This window comes from Odontesthes bonariensis, chromosome 16 (assembly GCF_027942865.1).
Source record: "Odontesthes bonariensis isolate fOdoBon6 chromosome 16, fOdoBon6.hap1, whole genome shotgun sequence".
NCBI lineage: Eukaryota > Metazoa > Chordata > Actinopteri > Atheriniformes > Atherinopsidae > Odontesthes > Odontesthes bonariensis.
In genome coordinates, this window is record NC_134521.1 from 9,438,195 (window position 1) to 9,456,355 (window position 18,161).

The window sequence follows — 18,161 nt, forward strand, 5'->3', positions numbered from 1 at the left end:
TTGAATTGTCTTTATAATGTTTGCTACATTTTTAGTTTGTATAGCTTGGTCTAAATAAAAGCTGCTAGTTTTATCGCCACCAAGTGATATATATCTGCCAGCAATGAGAGAAATGCAATAAAAAATAATAATAATTGCATGTTAACATTTCCAAACCATGGTCCATACGCTTTCATCATCAAGCGTAACCAAATTTCCAGAATACCAAAAATATGGCGCGCCGTGCGTGCAGTGGGGGCAACCCCAACCCAGCCTCCATCTGATGGCAGCATCAGGCAGTCCCGTGAAACATTTGCGTGGGAGTTCCCTCCACCGCCATGTCGGGATAGTGCACATCTCCCCCTCTCTCCCTCTCTCTCTCCGCGCATCCTCCCCCACATTAACAGCTTAGCACAGCAGAAGCAGCTCCTACAGCATCCAGCAGCCAGCATCCATCCCTGCCTGGGGAGCAGCAGTCCTACCCGGCGCAGCACCGACGCACGGAGGGGGCGCATCATCTGAGTGATGCCACAGCATCAGTCGCATTTCGACAAGAAATACTGAGAGCAGATCCAAAAGGAGGGAGAAAAATCGCTTCAGCCTCGAAGACAGCAACTGCCCATGAAGATGTCTAACGCTGACATTGTCTTAAACCCCACCGATCGGGTGGTAAAATGTAAGTTAGCCTACATTTTCCTCTTGGTTAAGGCTGTATTACATAACATCTCAAGTGTTGCAGTTTATCAGAAGGCGCGTGGCCTTCGTTGTTTTGTCGTGCGTTAATGGTGAATGTGGGGCCATCAAGTTGTGTCCGTGGTGATGATAGTGGGCGCCCGAAGCTTTGATGTTGATAAACAATCCGGTTTTCTGTGCTGCACAGCCCCCACGAAGCGCGGACACAAAGCTAAGAGGCAGCAGCGGTGTGCGGAGAGATGCATGTGAATTCATTGTGCCCATGAATTCATGTTTTAATCTTGTTTGGGTCGATTTGACTGTATCTTGGCTCGGGCTCCAGTAGGCATGAGAAGTGAGAAGGAAGGCGAGCTGAATTGCCTAGCTTTTGTGTTGGAAGCTGGGGCAGTGATGCAGCAGGATTTTATGGGCTTTGACGGGGCCAGTAGAGCAGGAAGAGGGCATGAAATTGACATTTAATGGGATATACTTTACCAGGAATGAGTCGGGTTTTTAATTTGATTACAAAAAAAGGTCTATAAGGAATTGATCAAGGAAAGATGATGAAGTGCTCCCAGTGGCCATAACTCACTCAGCCCTGATCATTCTGAGCACTGTGACTGAACACATACAGCCAGCTTATTATCATAATGGCCCAACAGCTCAGTCAGCATTAACAACTTCGTCCTTTAGGCTCCACAGTTTGAAGAAACAAACTAATCTCTGCTGTGTCGTACATTTGCGTGACAAAAAATGACCAAATTCAAGCTTCTACAATCGATTTAACTTTATTTTTTATTAATATGGACAGGTCGGGGCCCTTGAATTAATCTATGATATCAGGAAATCAGGCATGTTCCACTTAAACACCCTTATTATGTGTCAGGACTTGTCAGTGTGATGAAAGAGATCCGGCACATCTGATATTCCTTTCTACAAACAGATATTTCCCATTACTCTGCATCCAAAAGCCCATTTTTCATGTCCACATGTTATCATGTCACCAGCAGATTATCAAAGCAGTGACCTGTGCAGATGCTGCACCTGTACGAAATGAAGCATTCTGTGCATCTTATCACCTCCCTGTTTATTCTTTGTGCGCCCGTGGCATCTATAAACAGAGAAAGAAGCTGGTTTAAGATGAAATTTGTTATTATTGGTTGTATATCTAAGAATTTCTAATCAAAACAAAATGATTGTGTGTTTTTTTTTTCTTGGCTAAGCTTCATCCAGGGATTCAAAAATATGTCAAACAGAAGGTTCACATCAGTACAGGCAGCACAGCCAAGAATTCTGACTCACTTTCTTGCTTTTGTAACATGATCATGTAATACCAAGCATTTCGGAGTTTGAAACACTCACAGTGTTATGTATTTGTTTCATTTTTCCTACTCACTTAGCTTCAGGCCATGTATATTAAAAACCTTGTGAGACAGAGCACTTCTGACTCAAATTTTCATTTCTTCAACCTCTTTTCGCTGTTGAAAATAATGAAAAATTCTCCAAATCCTCATTTGTCTCATTCGTCAGGTGCTCTTATTATGCTAATGCGGCTCATAATTGCTTGACAGGTATGTACGGATATTCCTTCTGTCCCTTTTATCTGCTTTCCTATTCTTGTACTCTGCTTTGAAAAGCCAACTCTTTTAAACAAATCCCCAGAGGGCCGAAAAGTGAGAAAATAGTCATAAGAAACAGAAACATGCAACCATCAGGTGATCAAAGGAAGCTATCGAGAAAGTGGTCACATTTCCTGCTGTTATTGTGTGACACTACAAGCTACTTCAATCTATTTTTATTCTTGTATAGATAGCTTTAACCTAAACCACAGCAGGCTGTTTTAACCTGACAGAGCATAAAAAAAGGTCCAGTATCTGCTGGCCTGTGCAGTTTGTTTTCCACCTCACTGTCAGGACTGTGCTGTGAGCATCAAGAGTCCACCTGTGCGCTATCATTCTTCACCCTGAGACGTAATCTGTCAGGCCACGTGACAGTCATTCATCCCTTCATGCAACACAACACATCTTATGACAATTCTTCTGCAGAAACAGAAAGGTTTGACAGAGCAGAGCTGGCTTTACAGACCCCGAACACGGACATTAGGCGGAAGGTTCAGACAGCAACGCCTCAAATATCTTACAGAGAAGCTCATGGCGTGGGGTCCGTGCATCCTACCTGAGCCTCCTATGAGCCACACTGTAGTCCAATCAGGTGATGCCATCCAGGACTTACTGACAGAACCCAGGGTTGTTCATTAGCAACATAAACTCACAACGTTTCAGGGTTTTTTTTCAACCCCTCAGAGTGGAAACTTGTCATTTGGCGTTCACAATCTGAGCCTCATTTGGAGGCCGCTCAGTCCGATCCGAACGTTTGTCGTGCACTCTCAGAAATAGGGGTACAGTACGAGTCCTTTTTTGTCCCCTGAGGTACAATCTAAACTAATGTACCCCCTAGGGTTAATTATTGGACCTAAAGGTACCTATATGTACCTTTTTGAGGGTCCAAAAGGTAGATATATGTACTCAAGTGGTAAAAGGTACATATATGTACCTTTTTTTCTTTGTCTGTGTTAGGCTACTTCAGTATAAGGGTACAAAATTGCCACCAGAAGTACAAGATTGGTCTCTGTAAGGTACAAACCACAAGGGTACAAAACTATACCTTCCGAGGGTACTGCCCCAGTGACAAGCCATCGTACCCCTAAAGGTACAATTCTGTACTTTATTTTCTGAGAGTGTGTCAACTATATCAGTACGTCTATCCGTACTGTATCTTTGTGAACCTTCGATGCAAATTGCAGTTTTCTGCGGCGCCACTGGCTGTACTCCAGCACTCAGCTGCTGCTGCTGTTGCCCGGCAACATACAGTATTTCATAGTTGAGCTGAGCTCGGCTGCTGAGCAGAAGTCAGTTTTTCATCTCTGAACCGTACATCCGTATCGGTGTGCGTTACTTGCTTACCGCGCCTGTGTCAACATGTCCGTCTTTCTTTGAGCTGTGCGGCAGAATATCAGTCATGAAGAATCTGGAATGTTTTTTTCCATTTCTTCGTTATTTACTATGGAAATGTGTAGGTCCCAGCTGCCTATTAAAAGGCCATAACTCCTTCTTCATCACAGCAATGCGTGACTTTATGATGACTTCTCTTTTGACACAGAGCGAATGTTATCAAGCTGGACATCACAGAGTACCGTTGGAGCCTTTTTCTGAAAATATGGTCAATTTCTGATGACATAACCACCTTCCTTTGTCTGTTAAACTGGTCACAGACCATTAAACCGTGATAATAACCGAGACTGTCAGCACCTACTAATACGTTTTATGACAACTTTGAAAATTAGACACCTCCAAGAGGAGACACTTCCTCGGCAAATTTAAAGTATTCTTTCAAACAGTAACCAGAATCCCAACAAACTCCATCATGTTAAGACAGATTCAGGTGGGAGGAGCCATCAGAAACGACACAGTTATGTCTATGGCGTCAAAGACCGTCCGTCAGAGTGAAAAAAGTCTAATTTAAAAAAGACATAAAACAAGGAGAATAGATTATTACAGCCATCCAGGCACCAACCAGCAGTGTGCACATTTCTTCACTATGATGGTTATATAAGATAAGAAGCATTTAGACACTACACATGCAGAGAAAGCTGCTTGTTAGATGTTATACTTCTGCCAAGAAATTTACCCCAAAATGGTCATTTTGTCTATTTGATTTGATTCTGTAATTTTCTTACAAACATTCGCCATTGAAACTACTTGACGCTTCGTATTTACTTTTACATGTTCGCACACACGTCACAGCGCCCATTTAATCCTTTTCCCATCAGCCAAGAGACGCAACTTACCTTCTGATAATTGGCAAATGCGAGATACTTTTTAGTCAGTGTTATTATAACTCGCAAGTTCATTTGCTTTCTCTCTGTTCTGATGGTGCTGAGTTTGTACTTGCTGGTTGAGTGTCAAAGCACACGTCGCCATCACACATACACACTGCGCGCTGTGAAAGATTTTAGACCCATTAACTGCACTCTCTGGGGCTTGCCTCATTATCCCAGGAGCAGCCACTTTGAGATTTCTCTGGCCTAGCTTTCATTATGAAGAAGCATCTTGATCATGTACAGTTTAAGCATGAGATCTGAGCCTCTTCCTTTGTCTTCTCTTCATTTGGCACCATTGAGCGACCCTATTTGCTACGTGCACTGCACGAATCTGGCTAGAATGCCCTTACATTTGAATGTGTGTCGTGTGCACATGTACGTGCGAGTTGCTTTTATACGGGGAGGAATTTGCAACTGGACTTCATCTGACTTAATTTTCTTTCCATGTGAATTATTTACAGCTCAGACATTTAGAAAGAGTTCCCCACGTTAAGCCAGATGATCTCTAGATTAACGTCAGTTCACGGGTCCCCCGAAAGCCGGTAGCCACAAGCACACGGAGATCAGCAGCAGATTTTATAGAAAGGAAAAAAAAAACTTTTCTGCCACCACAAAAGTAATGATCAGCAGTTGGGTTTCACAGTTTCACAGGCTGCCTGGAGGGGAGGTGACTGGTGCTTTTTAATGGCCACAGGCTTCAGTGAACATTACCTAAATGTTTTATGCAGTTTTATAGATTACAAAACTCCACATCTGCACTGAAATACTTCTTATTAAATGGTAGCTGTATTAATAAATAATGTACATTCAGCTTAAGCCATTTGTAGATATTTAACCAATTATTGCAAAACACAGATAAGAATTAGGTTCTCGATGGCATTAACAGCGGCTGACGTCTCTTTGATATCCCCAGTGGTTAAATGTCAGTAAGGGCCTGTGTGCTTTTTCCCCAGCTGTCCCCTTCCCCCTGAGCCACCGCCTTACAATGAAGGAAGTGTTTGACTGTGAAAGCAAACCTCGTGTGGATCTCCTGAAGGCCCACCTGACCAAGGAGGGTCGCGTAGAGGAAGCCGTGGCACTTCGGATCGTCAATGAGGGAGCAGCCATCCTGCGTCAGGAGAAAACTATACTCGACATCGAGGCACCGGTCACAGGTATCTGATATTTTACTGTTTTTTTGACCTGCCGTGTGAAGTCAGAATGAATCGGGGCAGATCTTGATGTCAGTGCTCCTGTGAGCTTATTTCCTGACAGTGGCCACGTTTACATGCACAGCGATATTTTGAGAATAGCCTGATTAGGCTATCCTCAAAATGAGGTCTCGTTCTCAGCAGGAAATGTGTGAAGCAGGCTGATATTAGTCGTGTATGCAGCTTAAAAGCCATTCTACTGGAGTAAGATGGTCACCCATGCTGCTGCTGCTTTACACAACTGCCTTTGTCTCCACGGTTACCAGGTCTGCTTATTATAAGCGACTTTGTGCTTATGTTTGCAAGAATCCAGTCACTTGTTTTGGACGTGTTTTTATAGATCAGGTTGCTCGTTTATAAGATGTGGCAGCGGAGTAAGTGCAGAAGAGAAAACCGGAACAGACTAAAGCACTGTATTTTGATATATATCGACAAAATAAGAGCTTTTGATGGGCATAAATATTACTGTTGCTTCGGAGGAGGTGAGTTGGGCATGACAAATTCAGAATTCACAGACTCGGGCCGTATTTATCTGTGTTGGACTGGCGCCTCTCACCCAATGGCGGCTGGGATAGGCTCCAGCCCCCCAACCCTGAATTGGATGAAGCGGGTATAGATAACAGATAAATGAACGGATGGACAATCCTGGAGATTGCTCATCTAAGTGGAAGCTTGTAATTTTTCATCATTTTCTTAATATATTTCTTTACATGAAAGAATTAGGCGCAGTTTTTTTGGATCTTTTTCTATCCCATTTATGTCAGACTTGTCTGGTCTGTGGGTTTCTAACAGTGTGTCACACTTAAACCAACTTTAAAGCTGAGGAAGCAGTGGCTGCACTTGAAGAACAATCACACATTTGATGGTAGAGGGACAGGTATTGTTCTTAGATTAACTGAAAAGCACTCAGTGAGATTTAATGCACGTGAAACTTTGAGTAAATGCTAATACATAGTTAGCAAAAGCAAGTTGTTAACAAGTTTATAAAGAAAAACACCAAGAAACTGTGTTAATATTATAGGCTGGGGTGTTTTTCTTCAAGTTCTTCTGCCTTTAAATGACCAAAAGGACCAATCTGTGTTTTATTTTGACATTTTTAAATGGTTTGAAAATAATCGTGTTGGTGTCTACATTTAGCCTTCAGTTGAGCTGATGATAGGATAGGGGTTCATGTCTCAAAGTAATTTAAAAAAAAACATGATATATTTAACTTTTATTTAAAAAAAACAGCCATCTGAGCTAATATTTAGCATGTATCATGTATGCTATCACCATTCAAAGTGTTCATATTCCAACATTTGCTAATTTAAGAGGTGACTGACAGCGTTGGTGCGAAGCCTTTATGTGCTGTCAGCACATGTGTGTTATGTAGCTGCCGCTATCTTCTTCAGGAACAAGTTCACAGCCAGAACAGTGAAGCTTATATAAACAACCCCAGAAAACTCAGGGCAGACTCAAGCAAAGCAAAACAGATGATGTAAAACAGCCCAAACAGCATCTAACTGTGGCCTCCTGTGGATATATGTTCATTTATAAAAAAAGACACAAACAACTCAAATCTGATTCAATTTCTAACACATTTATTAATGTAACATGCATTTGTTGCTGCAACACAAAATATGTGGTTGTTGTTAACAGTCAGTGTTAAAATTTTGACCCATAAAAGCACAAAAGCACAAAAGCTTAGTTATTGCATCGTGTCCTGAGGGGAACACATGTGCCACATTTGATGTGTTTTATGATGATTATTCGTTTTTTTCCAGAACAGAAGATGACATAAAGATGAATAAGACTCAAGCAGCAGTGAGATGGGGCTGCTTTCACATGACAGGAAGACAAGGAGAATTTATATGGATGCAGCAATTAATTCTCTTTCAGGCTTATTGATTATTACCTTAAACATCTAGTACATCAAAAATGGTTTCAAGGATATTTCAGGAGTATTTTCTGCTGAAGAGGTTTAACGTTTCCCACTGTGATGCTTTGATTCTAAATAAAGCTTCTTCCTCAGTTTCTGTTCTATTTAATTCCAGTTACCCAAGTAAAACACTTATTTTGACACTTGGATAAAGGGTTCTGGATGTTACAATGGAAATAAAACCATCGATATCAAGATTAAGCAGCAAGGACAAACGTATCACAGTAAAAAGCAATTTATGAATTGCTAAAAACATAAAATGATGTTTTGAAGAGCAGCCCACACTGTGGTCAGGTGACGCTCCGAAATAAAAAGCGCCCTCAGACTAAAAGGACTTTTATCTGCGTGCTCCACTATAATTGCCCATTAAGACAAATTAACCAGACTTCTTCCTTATGCATTTTGTTGCTGTCAAATTAAAAAAAAAAAAGAAGATTTTTTTTTACTGAATTTACAAATTCAGACATAATACTAAGTAAAAGTTATTATCTAAGCTGGACAATTAATCTAATTTTCTTTTTAACACCATACAAAACGCTGTTCGGTTTAAAAGAATTCCATTTAAATACGGTCAGAGGGGTGGTCTGTTATAGCCGTATTGTTCTATCTGTTCATTTATCAGTAAAATCAAACTTTGCTTGTTGTGTTGCTGTCTGAGTCTGTAGAATATTTAAAGACCAGCAGGTTTGTGATCCCTAAGACTTGATGTGTATGAAAATTGAGCAGATACACTATATAAGGCTACTTTATCAGGTACTCCCGTTCACCTGCTTGTTAACACAAACAGCTAATCAGCCAATCACATATGGCTGCATTTAGGCATGTAGAGGTGGTCAAGACAACCTGCTGAAGTTCAAACGGAGCATCAGAATGCGGAAGAACAGGGATTTAAGTGACTTTGATTGTGGCATGGCTGTTACACTTTATGAGCACAGCACCATCTTCTGATGGCTCCTTCCAGCAGGATAATGCACCATGTCACAAAGCTCATATCATCTCAAACTGGCCTCCACAGTCACCAGATCTCAGTCCAACAGAGCACCTTTGGGGTGTGGTGGAACGGGAGATTGGCATCACAGATGTGCAGCCGACACATCTGCAGCAGCTGCCTGATGCTGTCATGTCAATATGGAGCAAAACCTCTGAGGAATGTTTCCAACACCTTGTTGAAAGGATGCCACGAAGAATTAAGGCGGTTCTGAAGGCAAAAGGGCGTCCAACCTTTTACTAGCAAGGTGTGCCTGATAAAGTGGCCGGTGAGTGTATTGCCAAAAGTATTCACTCACCCATCCAGATAGTTACCTCAGGTGTTACAATCACTTCCATGGCCACAGGTGTATGAATCCTGCTGCTTCTACAAACATCTGTAAAAGAAGCTCTCAGGAGCTCAGTGGATTCCAGCGTGGTACCTTGATAGGATGCCACCTGTGCAACAGGTCCAGTCGCTGCTAAATATTCCAGTCAGCTGTCAGCCGTGTTATAACAAAGTGGAACTCAGCCACGAAGCGGTCGGCCACGTAAAATGAGTCAATCGCTGCAGACCTCCAACCTTCATGTGGCCTTCAGATTAGCTCAAGAACAGCGCGCAGAGAGCTTTATGGAATGGGTTTCCATGGCAACTGCATCCAAGCCATACATCACCAAGTGAAATGCAAAGCGTCAGATGGAGCAGTGTAAAGCACGCCGCCGCTGGACTTCAGAGCAGTGGAGACGCGTTCTCTGGAGGGACCAATCAGGCTTCTCCATCCGGCGATCTGATGGAGGAGTCTGGTTTTGGCGGTTGCCAGGGCAACAGTGCTTGTCTGACTGCATTGTGCCAAAGTGTAAAGTTTGGTGGAGGGGGGATTATGGTGTGGGGTTGTTGTTCAGGAGCTGGGCTTGGCCCCTTAGTTCCAGTGAAAGGAACTCTGAATGCTTCAGCACACCAAGAGATGTTGGACCATTCATGCTCCCAGCTCTGGGGAAACAGTCTGGGGAAACAGTTTGGGGAAACAGTTTGGGGAAACAGTCTGGGGAAACAGTTTGGGGAAACAGTTTGGGGAAACAGTCTGGGGAAACAGTTTGGGGAAACAGTTTGGGGAAACAGTCTGGGAAAACGGTTTGGGGAAACAGTCTGGGAAAACAGTTTGGGGAAACAGTCTGGGGAAACAGTTTGGGGAAACAGTCTGGGGAAACAGTTTGGGGAAACAGTTTGGGGAAACAGTCTGGGAAAACGGTTTGGGGAAACAGTCTGGGAAAACAGTTTGGGGAAACAGTCTGGGGAAACAGTTTGGGGAAACAGTTTGGGGAAACAGTTTGGGGAAACAGTTTGGGGAAACGGTTTGGGGAAACGGTTTGGGGAAACGGTTTGGGGAAACAGTTTGTGGAAACAGTTTGGGGAAACAGTTTGGGGAAACAGTTTGGGGAAACAGTTTGTGGAAACAGTTTGGGGAAACAGTCTGGGAAAACAGTCTGGGGAAACAGTTTGGGGAAACGGTTTGGGGAAACAGTTTGTGGAAACAGTTTGGGGAAACAGTTTGGGGAAACAGTTTGGGGAAACAGTTTGTGGAAACAGTTTGTGGAAACAGTTTGGGGAAACAGTTTGGGGAAACAGTTTGGGGAAACAGTTTGGGGAAACAGTTTGGGGAAACAGTTTGGGGATGGCCCCTTCCTGTTCCAACATGGCTGCTGCACCAGAGCACAAAGCAAGGTCCATGAAGACATGGATGAGCTAGTTTGGTGTGGAAGAACCTGATCGGCCTGCTCAGAGTCCTGACCTCAACCCGATAGAACACCTTTGGGATGAATTAGAGCGGAGACTGTGAGCCAGAACTTCTGTCCAACATCAGTGTCTGACCTCACAGATGTGTTTCTGGAAGGACGGTCAAAAACTCCCATAAACACTCCTAGACCTTGTGGAAAGCTCGGCCAGAAGAGTTGAAGCTGTTACAGCTGCAAAGGGTGGGCCGACGACACATTAAACCCTCTGGTATTGTTATGTGGACGTTTGTTTTGGTCCAAAATAAACTCGCTCTGTTAGTACTTTGTTTACTTCCACATCTGATTTAATATCACAAGACGCACGACATGAAATATTTACGTGTAATTACAAGTGTGAATATAATTAACGTCCCATCAGCCTAAATGACATGACTGAAAGTGCGTAGCATCTTTAGCCAACACAGAGGTGACTAACAGATGAAATGCACATTGACTTGAGTAAAGGTCTGAGGCTCCTCGTCTAAAAGGGGCTTTATGTAGTGAGCATAAAATATGGATGATGAGCTGAGTATTGTGCACAGGCATTTGTACATTTGTATCTTTGTAGGCTCGGGTGGTGTTGGGATTTCAATACAGCTCGCATGCATGTATTCCATGGGTGTTTGTATGTGCGCCTCCATCTATGTGCGCATGTGTGCGTTTGATTGCTTTAGTCACACAAGCAGTCTCCCACTCACATTGCTCTAAGCTGTGAGTGGGCGAAGGCCACTGTGGAGCTGATAGGGGAGACGGAAAAGCGAGAGGAGATGGAGGTTGAGTAGGAGAGAAAGAGACAGAGAGAGACGATAATGAAAAATTGAAGGCAGCGAGGAAATAAGCTGTAGGTTTGCACACTAAAGCCATACTGTTCACTGTGAAAAGTATATACCTGCCCGGGGGCTTGAGATTCCTCCACCCCTTCGAGGTTGGGAGCTTCTCGTTTCTCACAGACGTAGCTCGTTACTACGGTATCCTGAAATCAAATTGTTCAAAGTATTTCCAGTTATTACTTATATCTCCAGTTAAATCATCCATATAGGGCATTTCTTAAAACGACGGGTTGCAGCTTCAGTCTTTGAACGCGTCAGCGACCGTCAGAGCGACTGGAACCCGTGCCACTGTTTTCCTCACATGATCGATTGAATGAGACCGAACAGCATTCTTATTTACACCTTTACCGATTGTACTGCGATTTGTTAGCAGCCCATGTCAGGGCAACACGGTGGGAAAAAAAAAGACAAGATTGTTTTACAGCACTGCGTGGCACAAAGGGGATGTAAAGCATCACAACGGACGCCTGCAGAGGAGCAATAAGGCACTCCAAAATAATCTTTTTGCACCACTTTACGAGGGAAAATAGCATTGTGTTATGTACGAGAATCTGTGGCTCGACACACAGGAAGATGAGAAGGTGTGCACGGGAAAGATTGCCCTGCAATTTGCATACAGCACCGCATAGTTGTGTCAAAGGGGTGCTTACTGTCTTCAGATTTCTAATGATTGTTATTTTGTTGTGCTGCAAAGAGACACATTTACAAGAAGAATCCAATAGAAATGCATTGAAAATGCGCAGCTTGACAGATTTTTGCAACTAGTTCAAGCTCATTTCTTCAGTGTGGGAATGAAGAAATGCCTGGAAGTGTCATGCACTAAGATGGCTGAACAGAAAAGCTGTTTATTGTTGATAGAATTTGTAGACGGTGCAAAGAGTTGCACATGTGGCGGTGGTAGAAGTGGTTCGAGAACTTCAGTTCAGAATCAGAATCAGAATCAGCTTTATTGGCCAGGTTTGAGTGAACAAACAAGGAATTTGACTCTGGTTAAACTGGGTTCTGGTTTAATCGTTGTTCCACTGAGAAATAGTATAATAATGTGAATTAAAGACATGTTTTTCCTTCTGCAGGATTATTTGTCGCCCCTGAAGTATCTTCTGCTGCTGCTCTGATTGTGCAAGGCGACATGCGTGCTGTTTATTTCTAATAGGAAGTCATAGTATTAGTAATTAACTGCTCTTCATTAGAAATTTGAGGCTACACTGGAAAAAATCAAAGTCTTACCAAGTATATTTGTCTCATTTCTAATAAAAATATCTCATTACACTTAATATAAGACAAAACTGCCTAACAAGTACTATTTCAGCCAGATATAGGGACTTGTTTGAAGACAATACATCTGGAATATCTTGTTAAATGAAAAAGTCTTGAAAACAAATTGTTTTGAGTCATATATCATATGAAACAAGTTTTTTTTTACATTTGAAGAGGTTTTTAAGCTAATTTCAAGATCACTTTTATCTCAAAAGTCCTAAATATCACATCTTATTTCAAGAAATCTTGACAAGCTGATTTTCACTAGTTCCATTGGCAGATTTTTTTGCTTATTTCAAGCAAAAACGTCTTATATTTTTTTGTTTTTCTTACTTATTTTTGGAGGGGCATTTTTTCCAGTGTAAAGCTGTTCATAGAAGATACTGAAATTAAAGACTTGGTGTCACAGTTTATATACCTTTGATCATTTATGTCTTAAATGTTACATAACATACAGATTTCTTTGTGTCCATTTGTGTTTTTTTTTTTAAATCTTATTTTAAAAAACAGACACAAATTATCTTTAACAAATGCTAAATGATGATGTGAAATCCAGGCCTCCATCAGATCCAGTTCTTCCCTGTTGTCTTCTTTCTGTCACCCTTTGGAACCATCTTCTGCTCTTCTGTATTAACTGTTTCCTAAATGAATAGATTCACAGCACGCTTATCTAAAGGTTGATGTGTTGTATCCAGTGAGATTTCCCTGATTCTGTAACATGTTCCGTCCTTTGGCTGTTTTACAGTCTGTGGAGACATCCACGGGCAGTTCTTTGATCTTATGAAGCTGTTTGAAGTGGGAGGATCACCAGCCACGACGCGGTATCTGTTCCTTGGTGACTACGTTGACCGCGGCTACTTCAGTATTGAGGTGATCTTCATATTGAGTGGAAGTAAAAAAAACAACAAAAAAAGCAGCATAAAGCTACTTTTTTGTTCACGATGAATAACTTTATCTTTGTGTGTTTCAGTGTGTTTTATACCTTTGGTCGCTGAAAATCCTCTATCCAAAGACTCTATTTTTACTTCGTGGAAATCATGAATGTAGACATTTGACAGAATATTTCACCTTCAAACAAGAATGTGAGTATTATTCAGTGTTGAACACGTTGTTTTCTGTAGCCTGGAGCATCTCTGGCAGAGTTAAGAACTAACCGACCTGTATTTCCATAGACTTTGAACCATTTTCTTTTCATATGTCATTAAAAGTAGATTATTTTAACTGCTTGTGTTTATAAGTTTATAAGTTATAAGTTTTTTATAAGTTCACTAAATATGTTAATAGGATACTTGACGCTCTGATGTTTCTGATGGTGTGTTTTTGCATTTCAAATATATAAGAATGTTCATTTCATAAATGCAAACATAAGAACTATCATGCTTTATTAGCTGATCACTTTCTGTTTCCTGTCAGGTAAAATCAAGTACTCAGAGCAGGTGTACGACTCGTGTATGGATGCGTTTGACTGCCTCCCCCTGGCTGCACTCATGAACCAGCAGTTTCTGTGTGTCCACGGTGGGCTCTCACCTGAAATACACACCTTAGATGACATTAAAAAGGTATTTCTATGCCACTTTACCACCACTCTATAGTATACTACATTGCCTTTGTACCGTGTGTGAATTAAAATTGTACTTCTGAATGTTTCAGTTGGATCGGTTCAAGGAGCCACCGGCGTTTGGGCCCATGTGTGACCTGCTGTGGGCCGACCCTCTGGAAGACTTCGGCAATGAAAAAACCCAGGAATATTTCAGCCACAACACAGTGCGAGGCTGCTCCTACTTTTACAGGTGAACCATTTCTCCTCCTTTCTTCTACGGTGTTTTACATGGACACTCAGGTAACTTTTCTAAAGGACGGTTTTGTACATCTTTAGTCAGAAGCTTTGCGTTTATATGTTCTTGTATTGGCATCCATCACCAACATAGCCAATGCCAACATTAACTCGACCCATGTGGCTAAATGCTCGTCTCCAAATAGCACTCTGAGGGTCCTTCTACAATAACTCCTAGCTCGTATAGAAAAAGTTAAAAAATAGGACTGGGCGAGTTAACTCGTTATTATCGCGTTAACTTGTTATATTAATTATTTAATGCCGATAAATATTTTATCGCACATTAACGCAGGTTTTATTATTTATTTTATCATTGTAAAAGTCTGTTGCTCACAGGCTTTTATTTTGTAAAAGTCTGTTGCTGTCTGCTGAGGAACAGGAAAAGAAAGTAATCGGCGGATCCACCAAACATGGAGAAGGGTACGGAACTTTTACTCGGCCATTTTCATTTTAAAGTTCTTCCAGACGGCGGAGTCGACAGAACCAAAGTCATCTGTAAACACTGCCAAGTTGAATTGTCTTCTCAGCGTAGTAGTTCCAGTCTAAAATATCACTTAAAGGAAAAACACACAACTGATAGCAGCAAGTCATTCAAGGAAACAGACAGTGGAGCGAGGCTTCTACATAAAAACTACAGAAAGATGCTGATGTTAAAAGTGTGTTTGCACAACAAATGTTATGGCACTTTCATTCATATGGCAGCACATTTAAAATAAAACTAAATGCTAAAAGCTATACGCTACTTTTGAATTTTAGCATTTTTGGATTTTGCGCACAAATGCGATTAATCGTGATTGATCAGGGAAATCATGTAATTAATTAGATTAAACATTTTAATCGTTTCCCAGCCCTATTAAAAAAAACAAAAACGCATTTTGGTTAATCTTAATTTGGGAAGATGGTTATCAAGTGTTTTACACTCATCCCATTTACAGCCAACTGCACTTAGCTTGTGTAATAGGAGATGGGAGAAAGAGAACAGCATGCATCCGAGTTAAACACTGTAAGTTATCAGGGATGATGAAATCTCATTTAATCTATCAAGAGAATTGACTGTTACGCCGAAGCTATGCGAACAAGCTCTTGATATCAAAAATAGATGTTGAGTTATACATTATTAATAGATATCTGATATTTGTTGATGCCTGAGTACAACTAAAAAGAGCTAAAAGTAAAAAAAAAAAGAAGAAGCACACAAAGGTGGAAGGATTCAATGCATGAATATGTAAACAGCTCATAGATATGTTGTGTGTTTTCTGTCCGTGAGGATTAACTGCTTTTGCACATTACAGCAAATGAGGAGTGAGCACTGTCCTGAAAATGTTGTGGATGGAGGAGAGCTGTGGAAGTAGGTGGTGAGTAGGAGAAGAGATTAGGTGGCAGTTTTAGTGAGAGTTTTCTTAATGAAGGCTCAGAACAGTGCAGACCCCATGCGTGGGAACTGCACTTCTGCTCCAATCAGAAAAAGCCATGAAAGGGGCGGTCGGTGGCGTAGTGGGTTAAGCAGCCGCCCCATGTACAGAGGCTACAGTCCTCGCTGCAGCGGGCCCCGGTTCGAGTCCTGCACCGGATGGCCCTTTGCTGCATGTCTTCCCCCTCTCTCTGCTTCCTGTCTCTCTCCACCTGTCCTATCATTAAAGGCATAAAAAGCCCCCCACCCAAGAAAAAGCCAGGAAGACTTTTGGTGTTCCTCCAATGAGGAGGAAATGACATTCTTGGCAGTGTTTGCAGGATAACTGCAGCTCAGAGTCACAATATAACCCAACCAAAAGTCTCATATCAAAATGTCAAATATTAGATTAAATATTTCCACTTAAAGAGTTTGTTCGCCTCTTTTGACATGAAGCTGTATGATATCCCATATTAGCAATATCATTTATGAACATTTTCTTACCCCCTGCTGCCTCCTGTAAGCCGAGTTCCAGCCTCGTTTTGGTGTTGACGAAGGGTATGCACATTTTAGCCTGTTGACATCTTGTATTAATGTTGATTCCACTTAAACGTCTGAGATGTTGATGCAGCGATAAAAACAACACACGGATTCAGCTGCCTGAACTGAAATGTATTGAAACCACTTATTAAAAGATCAGCATATTATTTGGAAAATAGTCCTCTGAACATCAGTATCCTGAGTGAATAACAAGCAAAACACAATACAGATGCCAGAGACTGATGAAGACAAACGGCTTCCTCTTTCCCTGCGAAGTGGTCACTGATCGCTATTCACTGAGACAGGAGCTCAGTGAGGATTATTTATGTTCATGTGTGGAGGATGCTGCTATTATAGTCATCTGTCTCCCCGTGGCTTTGTTCTGCCTTCACTCTCAAACATACCTCTCCATCATTATGGCTCTTGCCAACCATGCAGCATGCATGCAGCACAGAGTACCATGTTCTCATGTTCTCCTGGTTTCTTTTAGGGGGGAAACTCTCTGAAATCGGATCGGATGCAACATGTTAAGAGAAAAGTGGCACATTAACGGTTATTTGGCAACATATACTGACTATGACTAACTTGTTGTGCACACACAGCTGTTCAGTGGGCAACGTTATCGACCTCCCGAAGATGTGTTCGATGTCATCAGTTCTGAGTATTTTTCACAAGTGGTATTTAAATAATATTTAATTACTGTAAGAGAGAATGAAGGGCTTAGAGACATTTGTACAGTAAGTTCCAGGTGTGCGTGCTCTGCATTATAATGGAGCATTATAAGGTCACCATGGGAACCATACAGAGGTAATAAACAAGCTGAATTCAACTGCAATTTAATACAATTCAATTTAACACAATTATAATCCAGTTCATCCCACTTCATTCAGATTCAGTTCAACACAGTCCGATTCTACATGATGGTATTTATAAAATGCCAAAAAATAAAGAATTGATGCATTTATCTATCTTATTTTCCATTATAAATATATGCTTTTACAATATGTTTCATATGTATTTATGACCTGGAGGCACAACTTAACTGTATAACTTAACAATATATTTTAATGTAGTAAAGCTTAAACATTTAAGGTAGCAGCTGTCTTATATTATATCATATTATTTTATATTGTATTGTATTATATTATATTATATTATATTATATTATTTTAGTTTTATATTATATTATATTATATTATATTATATTATATTATTGCTTGTTATGCAGTGATTATGATGACATCTATGGATACAGAATATGTCCATTAGTTTATTTTCATTGGGTGACACGATGAGCAGCAGCCTCACAGATGGGTAATGTTAGGAATGAATAGAAAAACCTCCCAGTTTCCCACTCTCAGCTCGGCACTTCCATCCCTCTCCGGCTCTTTCGCTCATACTCACTTGACAGATTCTTCGCTGGTTCTCACTTACAGGCTCACAGGACACATTTCTGTGTGTTTTCACGATGGGGAGAGAAGGAATGATCCACAGGATCGCTCCGTGTTCTCTCACAGTGATCAATAAATACCGTCGAAGCAGAGGATTTTTATGTAGGTAGGAATGTTTTTGATAACAGGATGCAAACCTCGACATTTATTGTAGATAACTTTTATTCCAGAGACGCTGTTTGGTGCAAATAACTGCCCAATAGCAAAGTGAACGACATATATATCTACATATGTCACGTATCTGTTCACATCTTGACCACCAAGGCAGCGTTGGCCATGCGACGTGCAGGAATGGAGCGGGTGGCACAGTTTTGCCAGGTGCTCAGGGCACAGCAGGCTCCTTGTTTCTCTTCTGGCACAAACCTTGGAACACGTAAATATTTTAAACACTTCTGAAAGTTTGATGGGTCCAAGGATCGCAGCGAGTGCAGGGAGGTGCAGGGATGGAGGATTGTTGCTGGGGAGGTTCTCATTGGATTTT

The 18,161-nt window shown here is 41.4% G+C and overlaps 1 protein-coding gene across 1 annotated transcript in view; it reads left to right on the forward strand.

Annotated features, from left to right (window-relative positions):
• The first annotated feature begins 352 nt into the window (after positions 1–352).
• ppp3ca (protein phosphatase 3, catalytic subunit, alpha isozyme) overlaps positions 353–18,161 on the forward strand; it is a 31,235-nt gene continuing 13,426 nt past the window's right edge. The window contains exons 1-6 of the mRNA XM_075487692.1: positions 353–655; positions 5,485–5,685; positions 13,211–13,335; positions 13,436–13,547; positions 13,879–14,024; positions 14,116–14,255. Coding sequence (XP_075343807.1) covers positions 601–655; positions 5,485–5,685; positions 13,211–13,335; positions 13,436–13,547; positions 13,879–14,024; positions 14,116–14,255 — 779 coding nt within the window. The 5' untranslated portion in view covers positions 353–600. The remainder of the gene's footprint in view (positions 656–5,484; positions 5,686–13,210; positions 13,336–13,435; positions 13,548–13,878; positions 14,025–14,115; positions 14,256–18,161) is intronic.